A 27,990-nucleotide genomic window follows, 5' to 3' on the forward strand; every position below is an offset into this window, starting at 1 on the left:
CTTTTCAATCTGGGAGAGGTCAGAAAGGGAGAAGGGAACATGCACCCGTAAGACCCCTTTGGCTACGACCACTTTGGCACCTGCCGTTTCCCACCCCGGACAGAGGAGGGGCTGGTGCGAGGGGTTTGCGTGGGTGTGAGTGTGGTGGCTGACGGGAGACGTCGGCGGCGAGCGGCTGGGTGGCGTGGGAGGGTGAGGGGGCGCCGGGTATGGTGGAGGTCGAGTGGGGGGAGGGCTGAGAGACTCGGGTGGATCGGAGAAAGCAGAAGGGGCATCTGAGACGCCCGGTGGGGAGTTAGAGGGAGAAGAGGCGGAGGGGGGTGGGGGATCCAGCACAAGGAGGACTTGTTCGGGGTGGCAGGTCAGACAGAGAGAAGGACGGGAGCGCAAACAGAAAAAGGCTTGGACATATGGGATCTCCGACCATTTGCCATTCCTGTGACAAAAATTATCAAGGTCTTGTAGAATATTGAAATCGAAAGTCTCATTCTCAGGCCATTGGGAGCCATTGTCCAATTTATACATTGGCCAGGCAGTGTTGCAGTAACGAAGGAGGCGCTTGGGCCGGATGGCTAAATCCAGGGCCTTCAGATTGGCCAGCAGACACCCCAGGGGCGTCTCGCGGGGAATTTTGGAAGATTGGCTACCTATGTCGCCTCAGCCCGGATGGGGAAACAGTAGGGAAGCAGCAAAAGTCTGGGGGGCCGTCTCCGCCCGAGACTAGTATGGGGGCACGGAAAGGGGTGAGAGGAATTCAGGCGTCCCCAAATAGCCTCGGCCCCCGGAATGGGGGAGCCTCCGACGTGGGCCCACGGTTTAACGGACAGGGAACAGTTTCCCAGAGAACAGAGGCTCCCGGTGGGGGATCCAGGCTGGGACAACACGGGGTGACTCACCCAGGCTGAGGTAGTCAATCGGGGACTCAAAGGCAGTCAGCAAAGGTCCCGGTCCGGAACGTGAGAGTTTGCGGAAGGGGGTGGCGCAGCCAAACACCCCTCCGGGGTTTCGGCACGAATGGTAAGGTTTTGTGGATTGGCCGGCGCCAGAGAAAGAAAGACGAGCAGAGTTGAAAGGGATAAGTAAAGAGGCTTTATTGGGGCGCTCCCGGGTGAGGGTAATGAGTCCCGAGAGTGGGGCCCAGGCGAGATTTTAGGGGGTGGGGAGAGAGAGAGAACCGAAAAGTCGCCCCGCCCAGAAGTCTGAGTGGGTTTATATATGTTTTCTGGGCTGGGGGATGGGGGTTTCTTCTGCAGGAAGATTTCGGCGGGAAGAGTGAGGAATTTCTTTGTTGCAGTTTTAGGGCAGGTATTGAGGAGTAGGAGGGGTTTCTTGTTTTTTTCATTAAGGAAGGGAGGGGTGCCTGCCACCAGCCTTAGAGTCACCTCTGCCCTGGATGTCCTCCCTTGTCCCCTCCCCCACTAGCAGCCAGAGGTCACTGTGAACATCCAAGTCAGGGCATGTCCCTCCTCTGCTCAGAACCCTCCATGGCTCTCACCTCTGTCAGAGCAGAAGCCAAAGCCCTCTCTGCTTCGCACAAGGCACGCTCTGTCCCACCACCTCCTCACCCCCACCTCCCTCCACTTACCCCTTGTTCACTCTGCTCTGGCCACACAGGCCTCCTCCATGTTTTGAAAACGCACCAGGCATGGTCCTGCCTCAGGGCCTTTGCACTTGCTGTTCCTTCTGCCTGGAACACCCTTCCCTAGACGTCCAAATGGCTCCTTCCTCAGGCCTTTACTCAAGTGACACCTAAAGTTGCAACCCTGAGCCACCCCCCACTGATGCCCACATCTCCCCTAATCCTTTCTAATCCACATTACTTCTCTAGGATACTAATCGACTTTAAATACTTGACAATTACTCATTTCTGTCTCTCTCCACTTTATTAAAATCTCCTGGGAGAGCTGTGTGTGTGTTTTGCTCGCTGCTGTGTTTCCAACATCCAGAATAGAGCCTGACCCACAGGAGGAGCTTAATAAATATTTGTTGAACAAATGAGACCATCATGCCTTATTTAAAAGATCGGGGCCAGGTGCGGTGGCTCAGGCCTGTAATCCTAGCACTCTGGGAGGCTGAGGCAGGAGGATCGCTCGAGGTCAGTGTAAGGCTGGTGGCGGGCACCCCTCCCCTCCCTAATGGAAAAAAGAAGCCCACGACCTGCTAAGGACAATGCCTGCAAGGCCCAGCTACCGTAAAGGACAACCACACCTGGATGGTTACCCTGATAAGAGTCTCGGTTCCTAGAGTCCACACATACCACCGGCCCCTCCTATTTCTCAATACCCGCCCTAAAACTTCAAGGGACAATTCTTTGTTCTCCCTACCATAAATCTTCCTGCCAAAGAAACCCCTACCCTCCATCCCTAAAAACACACATAAACCCACTCAGACTTCTGGGCGATGTGACTTCCCGGGTCTCTCTCTCTTGGGGCCCGTGAACCTCGGCCAGGAGCGCCCCAATAAAGCCTCGTTGCTTACCCCTTTCAACTCTGCTCATCTTTCTTTCTCTGGTGCCGGTCTATCCAAAAACCTTACAGTCAGGAATTCAAGACCAGCCTGAGCAAGAATGAGACCCCGTCTCTACTAAAAATAGAAAGAAATGATTTAGACAGCTAAAAAATATATATATATATATGTGTGTGTGTGTATATATATATATATATATATATATATATATATATATATATATATATATAAAATTAGCCGGGCATGGTGGCGCATGCCTGTAGTCCCAGCAACTCCGGAGGCTGACGCAGTAGGATCGCTTGAGCCCAGGAGTTTGAGGTTGCTATGAGCTAGGCAGACGCCACTGCACTCTAGCCCAGGCAAGAGAGTGAGACTCTGTCTCAAAAAAAAAAAAAAAAAAAAAAGATCGGGCACTTTGGGAGACTGAGCTGGGGGTTCACTTAAGGCCAGGAGTTCGAGACCAGCCTGGGCAACATAGCAAGATCCCGTCTCTAAAAAAAAAAAAAATTTAAATTAGGTGGGTGTGGTGGCACCTGTAGTCCCAGCTACTTGGGAGGCTGTGGCAGGAGGACTGCTTGAGCTCAGGCGTTCGAGGCTGCAGTGAGCTATGATCGCACCATTGGCACTCCAGTGTGGGGAACAGAATAAGACCCTGTCTCTAAAACAACAGCAACAACAAAACCAACCAAAGATTGGGACCAAATATTGATCAGGATTTGTGGTGCCAGAAGTGTCCTCTCTTTTCTCCCCTTCTCCTAGCTCATTCATCCCTCAAGTTCATCTCAAATGACACACATTCGCTGAGACCCCTCAGCCTGGGGAACACCCCCTGTTACTCCCTACACTATTTCTTCAAAGCACTCAACTGCAGGACATGGTTCTAGAAATGTCAATGGGATTACAAGTCTGATACCTCTCTTGCTAGCTCCACGGGCAACAACCAGATGTTTTCTTCACCCCCTGTCTTCCTTAATCCTATCCCAGATTCTATGCCTGGGACAGAATAGGCTCTCACTTGATATTTTCTAATCAGTTTGCAAATTATGACCCTCTCGAGTTGCCTGATGCACATTAGCATTTCAAAGGCTCTGATAAGTCCTGCAGAAAAGAAACTTGTTTCACCCAGTGATGCACACATTGATTAGACCACAGAGCATCCTTTTCCCAGCACACCTGGTACGACTGCCAGTGTCCCAAGGAGCATGTCTTGGGGAAGCACGGCTATAATTGATCACGGGATTATCTGAGCAGCATAAACCAATCTGAAGTTTAATTTAGGAGGTATCTGAGGCGATGCTTTCAATGCAAGGACCTACAGTGTCTCAGTGAGCATTCTAGCCACACTTGGGCCATTACCTTGCCTGTGTGTCTCCAGGTGAGGTGGGGGGAGAGCAGGCTTGCACTTCGTGGCCCCTGAGATTTCTCCGGAGCCTGTATGTCACCGTGGGCTGTGTGGAGAGTCAGAGAGGGAGGTCCGGGTTTGGAGGCTGTTACGGGTGGCTCTGTGTTATAAGGGTGATTATGGAGGTGTTGTGTAGTGTGCGAATGTGTGTGGAAGAATGAATTTCTATCTTGAATCCCACAGTTCCTTGACATGTTCCTTAACCCCTCCATATCTCAGTCTTGCCATCTGTGAAATGGGGCTTCCGGAGGAGGACTTGAGATCACAGCCAACAGACACTCAGCACATGGTCCGGCACATGCCAGGTGTCTGGCAAAGGGCACCTGTCATTTTCCCGGGCCCTCTTTCTCTGCCAGTGAGAGCGAGGTGAGTCCCCCACACCATTTGGTTCCTGCCCTCTGATCCCAATCTTTCTACAGACTCTCTTCCAGAGCCCAGAAGAGGGCTGGCAGCTGTATACCTCGGCCCAGGCCCCCGATGGGAAATGCATCTGCACAGCTGTGATCCCTGCGCAGAGCACCTGCTCCCGAGATGGCAGGAGTCGGGAGCTGCGACAACTGATGGAGAAGGTGAGAACCTGCCGGGTGCCCCGGGGCCTGGGCGGCGCGGAGGCTGTGACAATCTCGCAGCTCCCATCCCACCCTCCAGCCCCATTCAGGTCAGTCCCAGAGCTGGCTGACAGGTATTTTATCCAGTATCTGTTCAAGGCTTCTTTGGAAGGGAAGCCGAGTGCTTGTGTTGTGGGGTAGGGAGTCGGGAAGACCCCAGTGGCAGCACCTGGGGCTCCTGTGTGTGACTCTGGGCCCTGGCACGCCCCACTCAGCCCTTCAGCTCACCAGACGCACCTGCTAAGAAGGTGTTCTGTGCCCCTCGGACAGGGGTCTCACCATCTACCCCAAGAGGCTTGAATAAAACTTCCCCCTTTGATTGTGGTCAATAGAAAATGGTCCCCATTCAATATACCCACAAGTATGTTTCAGTGCCCCTTATAGACAGAATGCTGCCCCTTGACGCTGCTCAACTGAACTGCCCTTTTGTCAGCCTTGATGCCAGTGATGATGCATTCCCCGATAGTTTGGGACATGCATGTGCTGTCCTCCCATTGTCAACAATGACTATACTGTAGTCCCGCTTATCCACGGGGGCAGGGCAGGGGCGTATGTTTCAAGATGTTCCTCAGGGCCAGGCGTGGTGGCTCATCCCAGCACTTTGGGAGGCCCAAGTGGGAGAATCATTTGAGGCCAGGAGTTTGAGACCAGCCTGGGCAACATAGTGAGACCCCGGGTCTCTACAAAAAAATACAAAAATCAGCCGAGTGTGGTGGCTGCTCCTATAGTCCCAGCTACTCAGGAGGCTGAGGCAGGAGGATCACTTGAGTCCAGGAGTTTGAGGCTGCAGAGAGCTATGATGATGCCACTGCACTCCAGCCTGGGCGACAGAGCAAGACCCTGTCTCTTAAAAAAACAAACAAACTTCATTTTAAAATGTTCCCTCTGGCTGCTGTGTGGAACTCGGACTGCAGACGATGAGGGTGGGAGCAGGGAGACGAGGGAGGAGGTGGCTGGACCAGGTGGGAGCAGTGACTAGGAGGGACAGATGCATGAACTGGATGTGCTACTGAGAGGCTGCTGGTAAGATCGGGGAAGACAGGGTGGCCTGGTTGGCCAGGTGTTTATGTGGCCTGTGGCCCCACCAGGTCTTGTCTGTGGCATCTCTAGGATGCGGGCGGGGGAAGGAGTTCTGGTCTCCTGAACTGTCCCCACTCCTAGGTTCAGAACGTCTCCCAGTCCATGGAGGTCCTTGAGTTGCGGACGTATCGTGACCTGCAGTATGTGCGCAGCATGGAGACCCTCATGCGGAGCCTGGACGCGCGGCTCCGGGTGGCCGATGGGTCCCTCTCAGCCAAGAGCTTCCAGGTGGGTCCTTCTGGGTTTAGGCCAGAGGTGGAGGGAATGATCAGTGCCTTGGTGCCCGTTAGTTCCAAGAATGGGGTCGTTCGTGTCTGCGAAGAATCTAGGGTCCAGTCTGGGCCAGATGTCAAGGGCCAGGTGTGTGCATCAAAGACAGAGGTTGGAGTCATATCTGGGTCACAGGCCAGGGGTCAGGCTTGGTGACGGTTCCCTCCTGGCCAGCAGGAGCTGAAGGACAGGATGACGGAGCTCTTGCCCCTGAGCTCGGTCTTGGAGCAGTACAAGGCAGACACGCGGACCATCGTGCGCCTGCGGGAAGAGGTGCGGAATCTCTCGGGCAGCCTCGCGGCCATCCAGGAGGAGATGGGCGCCTACGGGTATGAGGACCTGCAGCAGCGGGTGATGGCTCTCGAGGCCCGGCTCCACGCCTGCGCCCAGAAGCTGGGTATGCCTTTACCCCTGACCCTGACTCCTGACCTCCACAGCCAATCCCAATCCCACCTGTGTGCCCAGACGCTTGAAATAAATGGCTTCCAACCCCTTGTCCCCAACCAAACTCCATATTGGGACCAGATTTTTTAATCCTCCTTCACATGCATCCCCACTCCCCACCCTGGCCCTAGCTCTTTCCAGTTGGGTCACAACATTCCGTCCCTGTCCTGTCTCTCTCGGTCCCTTTTGTCTCCCACCTTCACCCCCACCCATTCCTGCCTCTCAGGCTGTGGGAAGCTGACTGGGGTCAGTAACCCCATCACCGTCCGGGCCATGGGGTCCCGCTTCGGCTCTTGGATGACGGACACGATGGCCCCCAGCGCGGACAGCCGGGTGAGTGACTGTGCCCTCCTCTGGGGTCAGAGCCTGGGGGGCCCAGAGCCTGTGAGCGCCCATAGGTGCCCAGGGATCCCACGCCAGTGGCTCTTGCATGGCCCCCAAATGTCCTACATCTCCCTTGAACCTCCCCCGGCCATCTAGTGGGCACCCATTGGCTAAGGACACTCCAAAGTCTGTTGACCTCCAACAACTATATAGGCCACTACTGACCAGTTTCCAGTGACCACTGACCTCTAAGTAACTACCCAGTGAGCAATACTTTCCCAAGGACAAGAAGCCCTCCCAGCACTACTCGATGACCTTGGACTTCCAGGCCTCTGTGGTCATGACTGCCTATGCTTTAGACCCACAAGAACCACCCATCAACTGCCTAGTGACCGTCTTGCAATGGTGACCTTCCTAGAGTCTCCTAGCAACTGACATTGGTCCCTGGGTGGCCACTGGGCATCAGAGATGATAGGAGGTGACTACAAACCATTCCACCATGACCACTGGCCTCCCAGGGAGGATGGTGGTTCAACCAATCAGTTGGTTTGGGAATCAGACTTGGATTTGCATTCCCATTCCACCACTTCTTAGCTAGGGAAACCTTTAATTTCTTTATCTTTAAAATGGTCACGATAAGTCAGCATTCAAGTTTTTTAAGAGTCTTAGCTCAGTAATAAGGGCACTCACAAATGCTAATTAACATGAGGAGGATGAGGGATGACGCACCTGGTCACCTCATGGTTACAGGGGTAACCATTGGAATTGAGTGACCTCTTATCTTCCAGTGGCTGTCCAGAGACCACTAGTCATCCAATGACCAGCGAATTCCTGGGCCCAGTGAGTCCCCGGGGACTGCAATTCCACCCTCTACCCAATTCTTTGGGATCAAGCATGATCCACTTAGTGTCTGTTTTAAGACCTGTGGTGCCTGCTGAGACTATGATTGGTCATGAATGGCCAATGCAAGTCCCAAAACTGAGTAATGACCACTTAGTGATCATGGCTGCTGCCTGCGTGGTTGCTGGGACTCCTGGGTCACTGGCAGTGGCTTCCCCACTGACCAGCGGCTACTTCCCGTAGGTCTGGTACATGGATGGTTATTACAAAGGCCGCCGGGTCCTAGAGTTCCGCACCCTGGGGGACTTCATCAAAGGCCAGAACTTTATTCAACACCTGCTGCCCCAGCCGTGGGCGGGCACGGGCCACGTGGTGTACAATGGCTCCCTGTTCTATAACAAGTACCAGAGCAACGTGGTGGTCAAGTATCACTTCCGCTCGCGCTCTGTGCTGGTGCAGCGGAGCCTCCCGGGGGCAGGCTACAACAACACCTTCCCCTACTCCTGGGGTGGCTTCTCCGACATGGACTTCATGGTGGACGAGAGCGGGCTCTGGGCCGTGTACACCACCAACCAGAATGCGGGCAACATCGTGGTCAGCCGACTGGACCCGCACACCCTCGAGGTCATGCGGTCCTGGGACACCGGCTACCCCAAGCGCAGCGCGGGCGAGGCCTTCATGATCTGCGGTGTGCTCTACGTGACCAACTCCCACCTGGCCGGCGCCAAGGTCTACTTCGCCTACTTCACCAACACGTCCAGTTACGAGTACACGGACGTGCCCTTCCACAACCAGTACTCCCACATCTCCATGCTGGACTACAACCCCCGGGAGCGGGCCCTGTACACCTGGAACAACGGCCACCAGGTCCTCTACAACGTCACGCTGTTCCATGTCATTAGCACCGCCGGGGACCCCTAGACACTGCCCTGGCTCGGGGTGCCGCACAATGGGGGTGAGGAGGGCTCCCTGGGGGCCTTTTCCACTCTGCCTGTGTCCCTTAAGGTTGACCTTTCTGTCTCTGTCACACCCTCTCTCTCTCCCCACCTTTCTGCCCTCTGTATTTCTATCCATGCAATTTCTCAATTTCATCTCTTCTCCTTTATTGATCTCTGCTTTTGATACTCTACTTTTGTCTTTCTGCCTTTTTACTGATGTCCCTCCGTCTCTTTCTCTTGCCCTGTCTCTGCTACTCTTTGTCTCCCTGCCCTCCCCGCACCCCCTTTTCTTCCCACCCCACCCCCACCTCCCACCCCCACCCCCACCCCCAGGAGTTGAATGCATGGATCTGTTTCTTTTTTATTTACTTCTTCTTTCCGGGCAGCCGGAATAAACGGGACCTTTGACATTTGATGCTTTGGTGGGTCTTTGTGTCCGGCGGGGCGCAGGGGCGGAGGCAGTGGCCGAGTACAAGCCTGGAGACCCAACTCGGATGGACACCCCCTTATTCCATAACTTAAGGTTAAGTGCACTGCGGGGGGCAGGCAGGCAGACCCAGCATTGGGGAGAAGGGTGGAGGGGTGCTCAGTGGTGAGCAGCCCACAGCAAGTCCTTTGGGGAGACCCAATCTAAAGCTGTTTCGATTGTAAGCAATTTGTTTAAAAGAAATTTGATCAAAACAACCCAGAATTCTATCAGAACGATGAAAACTGGCCTCAAATGAATATTCTTCCCGTCACTGGCTTTCTTTCCACTCCTAGGTCATGCTGGTGTCTTGCTGAGTGGTCTGGCAATGTTTTAATGGGTTTTTAACAATTGGGCTGGCTCCTAAGAAGCTGGGTAAGAGAGGGGTAAGGGCCCAGTCAAATTTTTCCCCTTTTTCTTTCCTCTCCTTCTCTGCTTATAATTTCAAAAATCATTTTTAAACTAGTCACATCTGTTGTAAGTAACAACAAAAAGCTAGAAACAGCCTAAAGAGGTCCTCGGTGCCTTTGGGTGACCCACACCTGGAGCCCATTTACCTGGAAGGGGCTTGGGCAGGGGATGGTCCCTAACTGTGAGGACCAGCACTCTTGGGGGGTAGGGATGGGCAAAGACAGGACATCTTGGAGGCAGGAGGGATGAAGGGGGCAGGAAGAGGCTAAACCCTCAGCAACCTTTAGATCCAGCTAAAAGCAGAGTAGGGGGTTTCAGAGGGGTTAGAACAAGATGAGGGCATTATGTGAACCAGGTCTGCATGAGATCTACCGGAGAGGTGAGGCTGGGTGCCAGTGAGGTGTCAGGAGAATAAAGGACAAGCGGGAAGGGGTGTGAGACGGGTGGGGAGTCACTCTAGGGCTGAGTGGTGAGAATGAATGGTGCCGTGACATGCAAAGAGCCCCAGGCACCCAGACCCCACCCTGCTGAGGTGGCAGAGGGGGCCTCGGCTCCTCTGGGAGGACAGGCTCCCCATCTCTAATTAATGGCCTCCCCGATTAAATCATCTCCGCTCCGTGCTGGCATCTCCTCTCCGGGAACTCAGATATAGGGGCCATATTGGGAACCAAACCAATGAATAATAAATGGGGCTGCCTAATGCGCTCATTTAAAACCAATTTTTAAAGAAATCCTCGGGAAAAAGCAATTAATTTCCATTTAAATAAACACGTTTGACATGGGAGGGGGAAAGAATCGATTCTCGATTAGCAAGTGGGGAGGCACTTTGCTCGGGATCTGCTGAAAAAGTGGAAGGAAAAAAGCACAGGGCTGGCACCTTGAGAGCATCGGTAGCCCCCACACAGCAATTTACACTTATTTGGAAGCAAATCTCCAAGGTGGGGGGGTGGGGTGGTTTGTCAGTCTCCGATACTGAATTGCCCCAAAGTAAGGTTGAGAACTGAATTCAGCAATCTCTGTCCACAATACACTTAGACAGCCCTGGGGCGCCACATTGTTACATAGAGATCAGGGCTGTATGTGGCTGGGCCTGTCACATTTGTATACCAGGTCCTCAAACAGATGCTCCCCAGCCCCCACCTCAGCACTCCTTGTACTTTTGTGTTGGTGGCTTTTGTTCCAACCTAGGGTGGGCAGGACTAACATGCCCACTCCCCAAGCCCGGATCCGTGTGTGTCTGCGGCTAACTCGGGGTCATTATGGACGTGTACCTACAATGGGGAAGCCAACCCTACTCAGGAACAGTAACCCCTTTTGCCCTGGGGTGACCTGCTCTGGGCCCTGCCCAATGGCGGCAGAAGGAAGCCAGGGCTGATGCACACTGCCTGGAAGCAGAATTCAGCCCTCTGGGGCAGGCCTGCTCCAGGAGATGCCTGCAACAGAGGACCCAAGGGAAGACTACACTGTCACCATCCGAAAGGCCTGGGATTTGCAGGAGGGGGTGGGCAGGAATGTGGAGGTGAGGGAAACCACAGCCACTTAATAATGAGTCACCCGGACACTGAGTGGGCTCTGGAGGCATGTTTACTTAAGGGCGAGGACGTTCTTGTTTGGGTTTTGGCCACTGCCAAAACAGGCAAGGGAAGGGGGAGGCCCAGAGGGGCACAGAGTCAGTCACAGTGAGATGCCCAGCATCACACAGGACACACAGAGAGAGCCAGAGTCACGTGGCCACATGCATGCTCAGGCAAACACACACACACACACACACACACACACACACACACACACACACACACACGGGTGGAAGCCTAAAATGACAGGGCGTGGCCCCCCCACAGGGTAATGCGTGCCCCTCCCTGGCAGCCTCTAGGTGGGGCAGATCGTCCCCTGGGCCCTCAGAGTTGACAGGACACAAAGCCCATTCTTCACCTTGGGGCAGAACTCTGCAAACCCTCCAGGTCCCCAGTCACTGCTTTCTGATCCTTCCCGGGGGCTCCACTGTACCAGGAGGGGTGCAGTTGCTCCCCGACCCCACCCCATGGGTGCCAGTGGCGGGGCTGCTGCCTCGTGGACCCTGCGGGCAGCAGGAGAACGTTCTGCCTGGAGGTGCAGCCAACCAGCCAGCTCCCCAGCCCTCCAGGGCTGAGCGGAAACCCATTAAACCTTCCTAATGACAAACGCTCCAGCAGGCAGGCGGCAGGCGGAGTGAGCGATTGCTCCAGAAACCAGCCAGATGGGAGTAGGCGCAGGTGATTGTTTACGACATTTGGGCCTTTATTGGAGACAGCCCGGGAAGGGGGGAGGCTCCCTTGGAGTTGGGCTTTATTTATTTTCCTCAGGTCCCCATCCAGGCCAGCTGGGCACCCCATAAGCAGGGCTGGTCGCCATCAAGTTGGGGGGGGGGTCAGGGCAGACATAACCGCTTCTCCCACAATCCCTCTACTGGACTCTGAGCCCCAGCCTGGCACAGGTGATGCGGACAGGTGGGCTACACCAACAGCCACCAAAGGAGCCACCACCTGCCTGCTACCCACCCCAGGGATCCCTTTTTCCCAACAGCGCTGGATGCTGACTTCCGCTCCCAGCCCCACCCCCCAGGATCCCTATGCCCAGAGGTGCCTGGCAGGAGCCGCCTTCCCTCAGTCTGGGAGGGCCCTGTTGCCATGGTAACAGCATCTGCAGAGGGTGCTGGGTCTGGCAGCTGGACCCAAGAACCTTCCAGAAGCGCTTGTGGCAGTGGGGAAGCAGGCATCGGGGTGCTGCGCCTGATTTCTTCTAACTGGAGAGCGGCCTGTGAGTGCAGGGCATTGGGGACCATGCAGAGGGCACCCGGGGCGGCGTGGCACACCCTGAGCCAAGAACCGCTGTAGCCAGACAGCTTCCCACTGCTCCAAGAGTCAGGCCCAGGGAGAGGGGAGGCTTCCTGGGGGAGGAGGGGCAGCCTGAACCCCAGGACCCTTGCAGTGGTGGGCCATGATCCCCTCCCTGTGTCACTGTCCCCCCCCTCCACCCCAGGGAGGAAATGAGGCACAGCAGGGTGGAGCAGTGGTTTCAGGTTTAATCAGGGTTGCAAAGGGCGCTGCACCACCGCTCAGGGAGGGCTCTGAGGGCCCACAGCCGGGCCACACAGGGCATTTGCACTTTGCAACTGAACAGAGGAACGTGGAGTTAACTAGAAACAATGACCCAGGGACCCCTGACTGCCTTCAGGACTGGGGGCACAGGGAGGCTCCGCTGACTAGGCCTTCTCTTAGGGACATCCCCTACCCCTGGGCCCGGGAACCTCCCCACCCCCACCGCCCTTCTGAAGTCAATGCCTTAAGGGGGAGTCTGGCAGGGGCGGCCCCAACACGGGCGGACAGGGAGTGGGGCCCCAGAGCCCCCAAACTGGAAGAGCCCCCCCTCCCAGCCATTTTGGGAACAATAAATACTGTGTGACGGCAGCAGGGCGGGGGACGCCGAGGACCCCTCACTCCGTGCGCAGGATGATGTGGATGCCAGAGTCTGTGAACACCGGCCCGCTCATCTCCCCCGTCCGCAGCGCGAACGAGGCATCTTCAAATGGCTTCTGCATCTGACCTGGGGGGAGCGTGAGTGACGGTGGGGGTCAGGGCCAGGCAGCGGATGGCAGATGGGGTTGCTGCCTGCACGTGTCCACCGTCATCCCTCATCTGTCACCAGGTTTATGGCCCTGTCATGGTGCTGAGCGCAGGCCCAGCTGGGGGTGCAGGGCCATTATGGAGGCCCTGGGAAGCCGAAGACAGCATGAGGGATGGCAAGCAGAGCTGCTGCCGGCTGCTGTGCGTTGAGACACATTTTGGTAGAAAACTTGTCTCCCCGGGCAGGGTTCTCAGCCCCTCCCACACCATCTGTCCCATCTGGCTCCCCCACCCCTCGGGTGCCTGCACGCCACACTCCCACTTCATCCTGGGGAGGTGGACGAGGAGGAGGAGGAAGATGAGGAGGCAGTCTGGTTTCCCACCTCCGAGGGTCAGAAGAGGCACCCGGCAGGACGTGCCCAGCTTGGTGGGCCCTGATGAGACATCTGCGCGGAGACACACAGACCGACCCCAGGGGCCCACAGCAGGGAGAAGGATCCGCACCACCCACCCTGTGCAGGCCCTGCCTGCCGCTGCAGCAGGGCAGCCTGAGGCAGGGACTGTGCTGCCACCTGGTGGACCCTGAGGGCCAGAGTGGCAGAGGCCCTCCCCCAGCCCTTCCACGGCAGGGTGGTCAGGGCCCCTGGGGCCCGGAGGCGCCCATTCCCTGCGCACCTCTGCTGAAGGCACCCAGGTCTCCCCTGGCCTTGGCTGAGCTGCAGTCGCTGAACTGTGAGGCCAGAGACTCAAAGTCCTCCTCTCCAGACTTGATCTTCTGGATGTAGCCTGCGGACACAGGACAGGGAGAGTTCCACGGCAGGGCAGGGCAGGCCACGCCTGGACACAGGCTCCAGGGTGGAGGGAAGCTGAGCCTGCCCTCCCCACACACGTGCACACACGGCCTCCCCCCACTCCCAATACATGCATGCTTGAGAGAAAATCTACCTCCGAGCCCCGGGGCAGAGGAAGACAGGAGGAGGGGAGAGGCTGGAAAGGGACTGGACCCCATGGCAGGGAGCTAGGCCCCCAGGCCTCTCAGGGCAGAGGTGGGAGAGCTGGGTCCTCAGCACGTGGGCCTCGGTTGTCCCATCCACCGAAAGTGGGTGGAACAGCCCAGCACTCACTGGGGCCCAAGGCGCCCCATGGGGCTCCACAAGGGACGTGTGTCAGTCCCATGGACCATGGCCCCGGGGGCAGGCGACACGACTCTTCTCTGGGCTCCCCTGACAGAGTGTGTTGGCAGAGACCCGATGGACTCACCTTCTGTGTGGCCCAAACCTGCCCCATCAGGTGCAACTATCCTGGAGGGAGGGGCAGGCCAGGGCTGGTGGGGGAAGGTGAAAGCTGACTCTGAGGAAAAGGGTTCCCAGTAGAGGGGCAAGCGGCCACGGTGCCACCCCGTCCGTGTGACTCACATTTGGGGAGCAGAGTGCAGGAGGACTGCATGTGCACGTGTGTGCACGTGGTATGTGTGGTGCAAATGTGTGATTGCAAAGGAGTGTGTGTGTACACACACTTGTCATGTGCCGCGAGTGGAGGGGCAACCAGCCACCTTCCTGAGTCCAGGCAGCCCCCGAGGCAGACAGGTGCCCGTGGGCCGGAGCCCACCCCCCCATGCCTCCTCTTGCTGTGACACAGTGTCCCTCCCAATGTCCTCCCGGGGCCCCCCAGGGTGACAGCCCCAGCAAGCTGGAGCAGCCATCCAGGTGAGCTGGGGCCCTGCCCACCTCCCCGCCTGGCAGCTGCTCTCCCAGGACACAGCCGACGTGGCAGTTCTTCTCTTCGGGCGGGAGGGTCACCCTGACACACTTGCCAGTGGGTTTCCCAACGTCACCCTGACATTTCCACCCATTCCTCCCATCTGACCTAGACAAGGCCAGGCTGTGACACCCCTGCCTGGACCCTGTTTGAGCCGTGGGGACTCTGCTGGTTGATGTAACTGGTGCTGGGAGGCCCTGCCTGACGCTGGGCTGATCCAAACTTCCCTGGGCCTTGTGGGCCTCAGACTAACCTAAATGCCACCACGATCCACCTGCCTGGGACCTTGGTTGAAATGACATGACCATGGGAGCACAAGCATAACTATCTGGCTGCATATCACAGTAGCAACCAGTGTCCTGGTATCCGATCTGCACGTCATCAGGATGTGGAACCTGCCACCCCTGCCAGTGACCCCCACTCTGCCTCCCAGCCTGACCCCCAGCTGTGTGCCTGGAAGCCACTGTGACACATAGCATGGTGTCCAGCACCAAGAAAGACCTTCACCATTCTCCTTCCGTGTGGACTACGCACCCCAGGACGGAACTGCCCCTACTTCTCCCTGCACTCTGCCTGTCCCTGGATATCCTGGCCCATGTCTCAGTCAGCTCTGGCCATCACTGTGAGGCACTGCCTGGTGCCTGTCAGACAGGGACACTGATATCTTACAAGGCCCCAACCTCCACTTGGACTACATGTTGCTGTGGCTTCTGCCTGTAATCCCTCCACCCCGACCAGGGCTGCTGGGGTCCCCCTGGACCACACACATCCATCAGCAACTCTGCCTGAACCAGACAGCTCCTGCTCTCCCTGGACTTCTGGGTATCCCCTGCCTCTCTCCTGTCTGGGCCACAGTGAGCAGCTGGGGATCCTGACTGCATGGTGCCCCCTGGGGTACTCACCTGTCTCTGAGAGGCACTGAGCACCCGCGGAGCCAGGCCCAACCCCAAGCCCCACACCAGCATCACCTTGCTACATCCCAGCAGCCGGAGGCAGGGGTGCAGCCACAGGGATCCCTGAGCCCAGACAGCCCACTTGAGGTTCTCGTATACACAGTGTGTGAGCCACAGCCGCTCCAAAAAGAGTAAAAGCCACACCTTGGCCCCCGCCCCATAGTTCACATCACCCACAGGTGTCTCTGACTAGCCAGCACTCTCAGAAAACATCCTGCTTTGATAGGGGCCCAAAATGACTGTTTTTGCTTTCTCTTTAGGAGACGGGGTCTCCCTGTGTTGCCCAGGCTGGCCTCCAAGTCCCGGGTTCAAGCAATCCTCCCGCCTCGACCTCCCAAGGAGCTGAAATGATTGTTTTCAAAAGCGCTTTCTTTCCGAGTTCCCCTTCCTCAAAGCTGACCTTCAGGGGTCTGGTCCTGTGCGCCCTTGAGCTGTCCTCACTTCAGCCTGTGCCTGTCCCCACCACAATGACATCCCTCCCACCCTCCGCCCTGCTCTCCCCCCCGCCGCCCCGCAGGCCTTTGCGTAAGTGTCTCTTCCAACCTGAAACTCACCTGCTGCCCCCTGGTCTCCTGGGAAGCCTTCCCTAAGCCTCCCGTGGGAGGTGCCTCCCTGTGGGTGCTGCATTCACCATTGTCCTGGTTGTGGGTCACCCGCCTGCCTCACAGTGGGAGGACAGTGGCAGCTGGGCTGGCCTTGTTCACTGCTGCAGCCCCAGAACCCAGCACTGTGCACAGAATAGGCGCTCACGAATGCTCAGGAGTTCATGAGTAAATGAGACAGAAATAGGCCACAGGAAAGGAGGGAGACAGGGGCAGACATGCCAGAATCTCATGCCTTCTCTGCACAAACCTCAGGTTGCGACGTTAAAGCCACACTTCCTGGGCCCCCTCTGGGACAACGCCCTGGCCTTTTCCAACCGCACCAACACCCCTCCCCGAGACAGCGCCTGTGGAACCCTGATCCGACAGGGTTCCAGCCTCGAACCACTCAGTCCCAGGGCAGCCTCTCTGGGAACTCTCAGTCTAAAGCAGGAACGCTCCACCCGCTCCAAGGTGTTCAGGAACCGCAGAAATTGTAAGCCAACCAGAACGGTACCGGTCTCTGCTGACAGATTCAGGCCAGCCTGCTCACGGCATATTCCCTAGGCCAAGCACAGACAGGTTACGGGGCCAACTCTGGACTCCAGCTCATGGTTCAGAACCCAGCTCTGCTGCTCCTGAACAAGGCCAATCTGGTAGGTGACTCTGCCTCTTGGAGCCTCACTCAACTGGCCTGTAAACAGCTAACAGTGGCTCCCACCTTGGAGGGCTATTCTGAGGAGTGGATGAGTGACCACTGGAGCAATGGCTGGCACAGAGCAGGCCCTGGACAGATCCAAGCTGCCCATCTATTATGGACTGAATGTTTGTGTCCCTGCCAAACTCATACAATGAAGCCAGAACCCCCAGTGTGTCTGGGGACTTTATGCAAGTAATTAGGGTTAAAAGTGGTCATAAGGGTGGGGCCCTGATCCAAGAGGATTAGTGCCCTTATAAGAGATGCCTGTGCTCCGTCCCCACGTGACTGCGCCGAGGAAAGGCCCTGAGAGTGCACAGCAAGAAGGCAGCCGTCTCCAAGGCAGGAAGCAGGCCCTCACCAGGAACCAAACTGGCTGGAACCTTGATCTTGGACTTCTAGCCCCTAGAACTATGAGAAAATAAACGTCTATTGTTGAAGCCACTCAGTCTGTGGTATTTTGTTATGGCATCCACAGCTGATACACCACAATGACTTAAAGAATTTAGAGACAAACTCCCTGCTCTGCCTCACCGAGTCAGTGTGCTGCTTCTGGTCTGAAGCCACCCAGGCACCACAGGGGAAGAGGCCTGGTCAGAGAAAGAGGTGACAGGATGAGGTCCCAGAAGACCCAAGATCCGGCAGGAGAGGCCCAGAGAGACCTAGCCCCAGGTTGGAAGGGTGCCACTGACCTTGCGGACATCTATCCTGGGGTGGGTATGTGGGGAGGATGCTGCTCATGCCCTGGGCTCCCTGGGACCCTCAGGCACTGGGCATGTCAGCAGGGAGGGGTGGGGAGGGCTTCTCCACGGCCCGCCCTCCTCAGACAAGGACACCAGCAATGACACCCTCGGATCCCTGCCAGCCTCTGGCTGCAGCCCAGCAGCTGCAGAGGAACTGATGCTGGGAAAAGGAGCCTCAGCAGAAAATGTGGAGGCTCTGGTTGTCGGCGGGCAGTCTGTCCCCTCAGGGCAGAGGAGCAGCACCAGCTCTAAATGGGTACTGCCAGCTGGGGAGTGAGCTGCCCAAACCGTGACCTCCGGATCGCCTGGCACGAGCCCAAGCCGGAGCAGAACATCCACTTCCATGGAAGAGAAAATGAGGCCCAGGTGCCGGATGCTCGCTGATATCGCACGTGAATATTTGCTACCAGGCACCCCATGTGGAGGATATCTCCACTCAATCTCCCAATGAGCCCCAAAGGGGCCCACCCCAGGAGGGGGAGGTCATGGTCCGGGGTCATCAGAGGCCCTGCCCTGCCCCCAGCTCCCGAACCACACACACCTGGATGACCCAGGTGGAGGCTCTGCCATGTGGGGAGCGAGTGCCAGCCACTGAGCCCGTCACTCCTGGATCTTCCTTGTCTCCATTCTACAGATGAGGCAACTGAGGCCCAGAGAACAAAGTTACCTGCTTCAGGCCACAGCTAGCACTGGAACCCAGCCCCATACAACCCCAGGGCAGGCCCTGCTGTTCTGCCCTGACCTGACTCTCTCCACAACACCCCATCCACCTAATCCGTCACCTGATCCTCCGGGTCTGCTCCCCCTCACTGCCACCTCCACCCCCAGCCCCGAGTTCAAGCCACACTGCTTTTATCTGCGATTCCTCCCACAGCCTCCACCAGGGCCCTGGCACAGGCACACAGGTGGGAATCCTGCTGACATTCCTGATAGGCCCAACTGTCTACCATGCACATCCCCCACAACGTCCCTCCCTCAGCAGCCCCCAGCCCCCCACCGCAGCGTCAGCCCCACCAGCCACACACCTGTCCAACCCAGAGACAGAGGTGGCACCCTCACCTGCCACGCCCAGACCTGCGCCCGCCTGCCTCAGCCTCTTGCCATCTCTCCCCAGGATCACCCTGAGCGGCTCTGCCCCGGCCTGGCTGTTCTGCCAAGCCCCAGGCCCTCTCCCAGTTGCTCCTCAGATTTAACGAGTCCCCCTCCAGACCGCGCCTCTTCCTGAGTCCCCTCTACCAGTGATGGCACCGTGTACCACCCTATCTCCGAACACCCATTACCTCTCGCTCACTCTTATAGGGTCTAGAAGCCTCAGAACAGGGACCACTAGAGCTGGGAGGACCCAAGAGGTCATCTCTTGAGTCTCTCTGGGCTGCTCCCTCCCACTTCTTCCTCCTCCCCTGGGGCAGCCAGACTCCCCCCCTCGACCCCCTACTGCTTAGCTCTAGGACCCAGCCAGCCTGGGCTCTGGGCCTTCTGGCTTCCCCAACCTGTCACGTTCCAGCCACATGGATCTTTCCCAAAAGCACAGGACTGCTAGGCTCCTATCCTGGTCCCACATAGCCACATGTGTCCTGCTGCCTCCTGGAGAGGACCCAAACTCCTCGCCTGACAAAGAGCCCTCCTCAACCTGGCTGGGACCTGCCCTTGAAGGGTCTCACCCCCTTCCAGCTGCCTGCACATCTTCCCCCAGACCCCTGGCTACATCCTAGCCCCAGGCCTTTATTTCTGCCCTATTCCCTGTTGGGAATCCTTCTAGCTTCCTACTGGCTCATGAGACGAGGCTGTGAGCACTAACTCTGTGCCAGGCTTGTGTCGGGGGTGGGAATGCAGGGAGAAAGAGATCCAGTCCCTGCCCTCAGGGAGCTCAGGAGGCTGGCTCTTTAATTAGCCTTCAAGATTGTGCAAGAACTTGGCTTCTCTTCTATAATGCTTATGATGTATAAAGCTAACAGGTACCATTTATCGCACTAGACACATGGGGACGTGTGTATGGGTGAGTATGTATAACATCCTACCGGCCAATAACGGACCAAATGATGAGAGAATAAAACAACAGCCAATACTGACCGAGTATGCGCTCTGTGCTGGGCCCTGTGCTAATAATAACGATCACAGTCACAATGACCGCTAACAATTACAGAACATTTACTAGAAGGCAGGTGCTGTTATTCATGCTTTACTGTATTAGGTCACAGTCCTCAGAACCACCCTAGGACATGGGTCCTATTAATATAATACTAATTGCACAAGTGAAAAAGACTGAGGCTCAGAGATGTTAAGTAACTTGTTCAAGGTCACACAGCCAGGACCAAGCAGAACCAGATGGGAACCAAGGCTGTCTGGGCAAAGGGGAGAGGATGCTTGTTTGAAATAGGAACAGTGCAGAGGGGTTCTAGGAGCTCTGGTGGAAGAGGCCAAGAATGGAAGTTTTATATCCTCACTGTCCAAGATGGTAGCCGCCAGCTATGAGTGGCTTCCGAACACTTAAAGCATGACCTGTGCAACTTCCCTCAGGATCATTCGAGCAGCTCTGTCCAATTTTTAGTATTATTTAATTTTAATTAATTTATACAGAAATAGCCACATGTGGGATGTGGGCAGTGGCAGCCATTAATGAACAGCTCCAGACCAGGGGTCTGCGAACGATGGCCTGCAGGCCAAGTCCTGTCTGCCTTTGTAAATAAAGGTTTAGTGGCATGGAGCCACGACCAAGCGCTTACATACCATTTATGGCTGCTATCAAGTTACAAAGCAGAGCTGACCGAGACCATATGGCTCACAAAACCTGAAATATTTACCACTAGGCATTTTAAGTTTGCCACCCTGTGCTAGACTGTGGAGGACACACAGAACAGAGCAGGGAATGGCCTCTTCCCTGGGGTCAGAATTCATTCACCAGTTCTGCTGGCTACATCTGCACTCACTACCTTTCGGACCCGCCTGTGGACACACCCACGTAGGTGACTCAGGTCCCTGATTGATGACATTACTATTGACAATAGTTCCCACTAGCTGACGGCCCACTGTGTGCCATGTACTGCCTTACCTCACTGAATTTTCACAATGGCCCTTGGAGGCTGGTATATCACGATGCCCATTTTACAGAGGAGAAAACTGAGTCTTGGGGAGGTGACAGGAGTCACAGAGGCACAGCTACTATCTGAACCCAGGGCTGCCAGCTTCCAAGGCTGGGTCCCCCAGGCCTACCTGGCTCACCCGTGAATGCCAGATGGAAAGGAAAGAAAGAGGCAGCCGTGTACATCAGGGTCATGTCAAGCACAGGTATTTCTGTGTCGGACAACACCTCAACTAATAGTTGAGTGAGCTGCAGTACAGGGTCTGGTGTGATTTCTAGGCCCACCTGCGAAGAGACCCCTCCTAAGACCCTGTCCCCTGACCCACTCACCATTGATCAGCTCCAGGGCCTCCTCCTTGGTCCGGGTGATCTTCTCCTGCCGCCAGGACGAGGGCCGCCTTGACTGGCTGTGCTTGACCAGTAGGTGTGAGCAGCGGACCCTGGCGGGCTCCCCCTGCCCGTTTTTGCCACCACTGGTGCTGTTGCCACTGGGCCGCTCCCATTGGCTGGCGTTAGTGATGTGATTGAAGTAGTACACTCGGCCTGGAAGAGACAGGAGGGCAGGTGGGAATTCAGTTAGGACTGTGCCCACAGGACACCATCCTGGGCACCAGGCCAGAAACCAAGATAAGGGGCTGGCTTGTGAAATGCCTTCATTCAGCAAATCCACTGCCTGTCCACCATGTGCCACAAGCTCTGGGGACATGAGCCAATGTAATAGGACACAGTCCCTACCCTAAGGGAGCTAACATTGTAGGTGGGGGCAGACAGGCACTAAACAAGCAAATGAGACCAGATAACTTCAAGGAGGAAATAACCCGGGCAGATGGAGGAGAGAAAGCAGGGAGACAGGGAGTGGCTCAAAGCGTGCACTTAGCAGCCAGACCTCCTCCCGGGCTCAAACCTGGTTCTGCCACTTACTCACTGTATGACCTACCTTCCAGGGGCCTCAGTTTTCTCACCTGTAAAATGCAGACAACAGTACCGACCTATAGGGTCACTGCAAGTACTGAATGAGTTCACACATCTGTAAAGTGCTTAGGACAGAGCCTGGCGCACAATTAGAGTAGGATGGCTTTTATTATCTCCATTGTACAGATCACAAAACTGAGGCCTCCTCTTCCGCATCTCTGGTAAGAGCAGCAGCGGGTCATGTTTCATGAGTGTTTACTCTGCTCCAGGCACATACAGGGGAAGGCAGGAAATGTATTTGTGTATGTCACACCCAAAAGCTCTGCTCTTAACCCCTACCCATGAACTGTGTTGCAGAACTGGGAACCAGCATTACAGGAGGCCACATATTACTTGGGGGGCAAGGGGCATAAAGGAGTGAAGACTGCAAACAAGAAGCTTGAAGTAAAGACCCAGGAGATTCGGGGTGTCACTCCAAGGGCTGAGAGTTTGCCTGGGTTACGTGGAGTGTCGCCCATGAAGAAGGCTGCCAGGGTCTAGCTGGGCAGAAACAGCAGGAATAGGCCCAGAGCTGGGCAGAGCATCAGGTTTATGCTGGAGGTCCCAGCATAACAGGGTGGCCAATAGCACGGGTTCTGGGGGCAAATGCAGCTGAGCCACTGACTCTAAAACCCTGGCAATGGGCTCTATCTCCCTAACCTCAGTTTTCTCATCTGAAAAATGGGGACAAAAGAATAAGGAGATAAAACCTCACGGGATTAATGTGGTGAGTTAATGTATGCAAAGTGTTCACCAGAGGTCCTGGGGACCTAACCACAGATGCTGGGCCTGCTCCTCAGGAGTTTGCAGGGACAGAGTCTGGGGGATCTGGAAGCAAACTGACTGGGTTCTAATCCAGCCCCTGAAATGAATGATCTCGGACGAGTTTCCTGGTCTCCATTTCCTCACTGGTAAAATGGGAGTGATAACTACCTACCTCCCAGGGTTGTGGTAATTCAGGGAGAATTTAAACACTTAAAGCGCTTAGCACGATGCTCGGCACAGAGATAAACGTGCTCGGTTACTGGCATTATTATTGTTGCTAACCCTTAAGTAGGGCCTGAGCACAGAGGCCACCCTCACGCAGAACATCACAGGCGCATGCCGCAGACTGAGCACTGGGTGTGGATGGTACGGGTGTTAGTGGGGGTAGGTTGTGGACCCGAGGCTGGGCAACACCCTGGGGCCACGCCCTTTGCACGGTGTTGGGGTGTCTCCCTCCCAAAGGTGCCCCCGGGACCCAGAGGGGTGCAGTGATGTTCCCCCGGGCGTCAGGTGCATTAGGCCGAGAGGTGTCAGTCGGGCCGGGAGGCCCAGGGCCATCGCCCGGGAGAGTGCCGCAGGCTCCCCGGCCCCTCACCCGCCCAGCGCCTGCCTCAGTTTCCTCTGGCTTCCCGGCTCCTGAGGCTCGCAGCTCCCCAGGGGCAGGCCGGGGCCGTTGACCCGGGAACGATGCGGAGGAGCCAAGACCCCACGGGAGGGAGGCGGCGGCACCACCGCGCCCAAGGGGCGAGCTCGAGCCCCGCTTCCGCGGGCCCGCGCGGCCCCGCCCCAGCCCCGACCCCCGCGGCACCTGAGCTGCGGCTCATGCGCTTCTCCCAGCCGGGCGGCAGCTTCTCCTCGTCCGCCATCTTCCCTCCTGCCGCAGCGCCAGCTCCGCCTCCGCCGCGCCGCGGCTCGCCTGTGCCCGCCCGCCGCCACCGCCTATTGGCTCAGAGAGCCCCGCTCCAGGGCCTGGGAGCGACGCTCATTGGGGATCCCGACCGTCCGGATTGGCTCTCTGGCCTTATATTGGGCAGAAGCGAGGGCGGGCGGACCCTCCCACGGTTTGGCTGAGCCCCGCCCCCGGCTGGTCTCGCCGCGGCCCCGCCCCCCTGCTCTCCTCCGCCCTTCTCAACGCGCTTTGGCGAGCGCCAAAAACGTCCCGACCTCTTCTTGGCGCCCTTCGCCGCAGAGCCCTTCCGCGCGGCATCGAACTTATTGATTGGCTAAGGAGGCAGCGATTCCCGCCTTCCTGCGCCGTTCCGGGAGGTCTGCAGGTCCCCAGGCCCCCAGGCGGAAGCGTCTGGCTTGTGTGGAGGTAACGGCGGCCGACGAGGTATTTGGGAGCGGGGGCGGGGCCTTTGCTGTTGCCACAGTAACGCAGTTGCTTGGAGATGAACACCTAAGTGCCTGAAGCCTAAATTTGGCTCCTCCATTCTCCTTCTTCCCACCTGTTTCCTCCAGATGTCCAAAGCTAACCCAGCCCCTTTTACTTTTTGCAAGGCTAACCTGTTCCCTATGCTACTGACCCAAACGCCTTCCACGTCCTTTGCAACGTGCTGACTTCCCTTATTCCCCCTCAATCTGGCTCCTTCCTCCCGTGAGGGTGACTGGTGGGTGCTGGCATTGACACTCAGATGAGAACATGAGAGGAGGTGCGGGTGGGAGGAGGATGAGCTCAGTTTGAGCCCATTTAAAATAGAGTCTGAGGAGCCCGTGGGACATGAGGAGGTAACTGGGGACCCAGGGCCAGGAAACTGCTGGCTGCAGGTAGATACGGGAGTCAAAGACACCAGCAGGGAAGAGTTCACCTACAGTTCATCTACGGTACAGACCCTTATGTGACCGTTAAAAAGAATGAGGCTCAGCGACGTGACTCAGGGAAACGTGCACAACAAAGTAGAAGCAGGACGCGGGAGAGGGTTAGGCTCAGAGTGCCTGGCTCCAGGCACTAGCTATGACCTTGAACAAATTACTTAACCTGTGCACTTCAGCTTCCCTATCTGCAAAGTGGGGTTAAGCAATAATACATACCTCTTCTGTTTGATGTGAAGATTAAATAAATGAGTTAATCGATATAAACACTCAAAATAGTACCTGGCCCATAGCAAGGACACATAGATGTTAGCTGGTATTGTTTGCTGGGTGAAAAAGTAAGTCCTAGTATAGCACAGCAAAGATAGTAAGTATGAAAACATAACAAAACCCAAAAAATCAACAAAGAAAACTAATTAAAAAGAATTAATAGATCGCTTATAGAAAGGTAGCAAAGATACAAAGCATAAAAAGGCAAGCTACTGAACAGTATTAGAGTATGTATAATGACCTCAGTTGTGTAAAAACACAATTTATATCACAGCAAATTTCTGGATTCCTTCAAATATGTTAATGCTACCACTGGTGATGCAGGTGAAGGAAGAAATGAGGAACTTAAGTTTTAATATAACATTTTGACTTTCTTACAAGCATGTATTAGCATAATAACGATCTCTCTTTTTAAAAGATAATTTTAGACTTAGGGCAGAGTTGCAAAAGCAGTAGGGTTTTCATGTGCCCTTCACCCAGCCTTCACTTCTATTAGCGTCTTACATAATAATAAAACAGAAGTTCTCAAGTAGGAGCCATGTTGTTCCCCAGAGGACATTTGATAGTATCTTAAGACATTTTTGGTTGTTACAAATGGGGGGGGGCAGGAAATGCTGCTGGCTACTGGTATTTAGTATTAGAAGCCAAGGATGCTGCTAAACATCTTGCAATGTACAGCCCCCACGAAAAGAATTACCCAACCCAAAATGTTAACAGTGCCAAAGCTCAGAAATGCCGTCATAGAATAATTATCAAAACCAAGAAGTCAACATTGGTATAATTATATTAACTAAACTACAGAACCCCCCACCCAATTTTCCACTACTGTTCTTTTTATGTTTCACGATGGGTTTGTCTGGTATTTTCTCATTAGACTGACGTCACGTGTTACTGGGAAGGATATGACAGAGACCACATGCCTTTCAAGATCTGGGTAACAGATATGCTCATTGATACCAGACTGTGTCACTGTTTCTGGTCCCGCTAAGTGAATAAGGCAAGGAAATATATATGTATGTTCATATTTATATACACACACATATCTCTATTTCTATTATGTGTTTGTGCACATATTAAACAAAACCCATGAATTCACACCGATGCCTCCAACTTTAATCCAACCTCACAGGGTTCATGGTAACCTCTCCCTTGTCCTATTTTATTTGTAACGTTTCTCCAGCAGTGAGCAACCTGGCTGACATTATCTACATATATTTACTTATTTGTTCAACCCTATTTGTGTATTACATACATACACACACATATGTGTGTACAAAAGTAGTTTCAGAATTGCTAAATCAACTCTGGAACATATTTAACTAGAGTACAGTGTTTGTCCACAATTCTTTTTGTCTTTAGCATTCCAGTATTCAGACAAGTCATACTTTTCAAAGTCACTTAGGTCAGCTTCTTTCTTCCCTGTCCCCTTCCACGTGGTCATGTGATTCATTTGTAATACATGCCTATTCATTTGACAGCCTCCATTCCACACCTTTCTTCCTATATCCTGATTGACAGCGGACTTACACAGCCAGCACCACACAGACTGGTTCCCTCATCATAACCACCCCCACTACTGCCCTTTTATGTAAAAAAGCAAAACAGGCAAATAATAATCAATACAATTAAAAAGAATGAGAAATAATTTATATGGAAAGATATAAAAAATAAAGCACAAAAAAGCAAACTGCTGAATGGTATATGACTATTACAGAATGTGTAATTATCCTCATATGATACCAACTCTAGGTTATTTCAGAAAATTTCTAGATTCACTCAAATATATTAATGATCACCACTGGTGGGAGAGGTGGTATAAGAAATAAGAAACTACATTTTTTTTTTTTTGAGATGGGGTCGCACTTTGCTGCCTAGGCTAGAGGGCAGTGGTGTCATCATAGCTCACTTCAGCCTCAGACTCCTGGGCTCAAGTGATCCTCCTGCCTCGGCCTCCTGAGTACCTGAGACTACAGGTGCGTGCCACCATGCCTAGCTAATTTAAAAATTTTTGTTGTAGAGATGGGCTCTGTCTATGTTGCCAAGGCTGGTCTTGAACTCCTGAGTTCAAGTGATCCTCCTGCCTTGGCCTCCCAAAGTGCTAGGATTACAGGTGTGAGCCACTGCACCTGGCCAAGAAACTAAATTTTTAGGCCAGGGGCAGCAGCTCATGTCTGTAATCCTAACACTTTGGGTCTGTAATCCCAGCACTTTGGGAGGCCAAGACAGGAGGATCACTTGGGAAGGACTAGGAGCTGGAGACCAGCTCCTATGGGCAACATAGTGAGACTGTCTCTACTTACTTACTTAATAAATAAATAAATAAATAAAAATAAATAAAATTTAAGAAAATAAAAGAAACTAAATTTTTAACAAAACATTTGATGTTTTTAAACAAGGATGTTAGTATAGTCATCTTTTAAAAATAAAATTGAAGTTTACATAAATGCATTGAAAAAGGCCTGACCTCAGGAGAGAATGAAGACGGGTTTTATTTTCAGTCTTAACACTTCCATGCTGACTTGAAATTAAGGAATCCCCTTGTTAAATCTACCATGTATAATTTAAAATTGTTTGTTTTTAAATCAATGGGTAAGGGGGAGACAGGTGTGAGAGTAGGAAGAGCAAAGATCCCAGGAGAGACATTTTTGACATGTTAGGAGGAAGCAGAGTACTAGAGATGGGAAGGAAGCCAGAGGGATGGGGAGGGAAGTGACTAACAGAGACCAAGGAGAGACCACCCTAATGACTATGGGCCAGTAGCATCCCAGGCACAGTGGGCAGGCCCACCTCCCAAGAAGCTTGGTGGTGAAAGGGAGGCAGAAGGCTGGGCGGAACTTGCAGAGGAGGGGAGGCACAGTGGCCTAGACTCGAACACATTTATGTACAGAGGATCAGTGAGATCAATACAGGAGAGAGGAGAACTGCATGAGCTCCCGAGAGGGGCTCCACAATGTGGCCGGCCTCAGGTCCCTTTCTTGCTCTGCAAGAAGAAAGCGCCAAAGTTGACAATGGGATCTATGGCCAGGAGAACAGAGGTAGGGCATTTGGTCTCCTGTCTACTCATACCTGGAGAAAGAAGGCTGAAGATAGCTAATAACTGTATGTGCCAGGCATCCTGCTGTTTTAATAACTGCATTATCTCATTGAGATAAGGATACCATCACGGTACCCCCTTTTTAGAGGAAGAGACGGAGGGTCTCAGAGGCTGACTTCCCTGAATCCCATTGCTAAGGATCAATCAAAATTCAAACCCAATTGGTCTGACCCTTGAGGCTGGGCTCTTACAGCCTCACTTATCATAGTGCCACACTGCCTCCCTGTCTACTATGATCTCATTTTTGTCTTGAAAAGAAGTGCCAGCAACTATGGATAAAGCTTAAACATGCTTTATCTCGTCTAACACTTCATAATATGCCAATGAAGTAGACATGAAGTAAACACGGTTTGTTCCAGTTTGGATAAGGAAATAAAGGCTTAGGAAGGTTAAGTAACTTGCCCAGGGTCACTCAGTTGTTTGGTGGCAGAGCTGA

At 54.5% G+C, this 27,990-nt stretch overlaps 2 protein-coding genes across 3 annotated transcripts in view; one reads left to right on the forward strand and one right to left on the reverse strand.

Moving 5' to 3' along the window:
- OLFM2 (olfactomedin 2) overlaps nucleotides 1-8,782 on the forward strand; it is a 61,833-nt gene extending 53,051 nt beyond the window's left edge. The window contains exons 2-6 of the mRNA XM_045546857.1: nucleotides 4,288-4,437; nucleotides 5,638-5,784; nucleotides 6,004-6,223; nucleotides 6,497-6,603; nucleotides 7,678-8,782. Of these exons, the coding sequence (XP_045402813.1) occupies nucleotides 4,288-4,437; nucleotides 5,638-5,784; nucleotides 6,004-6,223; nucleotides 6,497-6,603; nucleotides 7,678-8,355 (1,302 nt within the window). The 3' untranslated portion in view covers nucleotides 8,356-8,782. The remainder of the gene's footprint in view (nucleotides 1-4,287; nucleotides 4,438-5,637; nucleotides 5,785-6,003; nucleotides 6,224-6,496; nucleotides 6,604-7,677) is intronic.
- Nucleotides 8,783-12,290: 3,508 nt separating this feature from the next.
- Nucleotides 12,291-23,686, reverse strand: PIN1 (peptidylprolyl cis/trans isomerase, NIMA-interacting 1). Of its 2 annotated transcripts, none has more exons than XM_045546879.1 (4): nucleotides 23,543-23,686; nucleotides 20,993-21,205; nucleotides 13,527-13,637; nucleotides 12,291-12,831 (listed from the first exon to the last, which is right to left on the reverse strand). In XM_045546879.1, exons 1-4 carry the CDS (start codon nucleotides 23,583-23,585, stop codon nucleotides 12,722-12,724), a joined length of 477 nt encoding a protein of 158 aa, XP_045402835.1. In that variant the 5' UTR covers nucleotides 23,586-23,686; the 3' UTR covers nucleotides 12,291-12,721. The 2 variants fall into 2 exon arrangements, with proteins under 2 accessions (XP_045402835.1, XP_045402826.1); XM_045546870.1 differs by lacking the exon at nucleotides 23,543-23,686 and adding an exon at nucleotides 23,187-23,407.
- Nucleotides 23,687-27,990: the final 4,304 nt, after the last annotated feature.

The sequence above is a fragment of the Lemur catta genome, chromosome 1 (genome assembly GCF_020740605.2).
Source record: "Lemur catta isolate mLemCat1 chromosome 1, mLemCat1.pri, whole genome shotgun sequence".
In the NCBI taxonomy this organism is placed as follows: Eukaryota; Metazoa; Chordata; class Mammalia; order Primates; family Lemuridae; genus Lemur; species Lemur catta.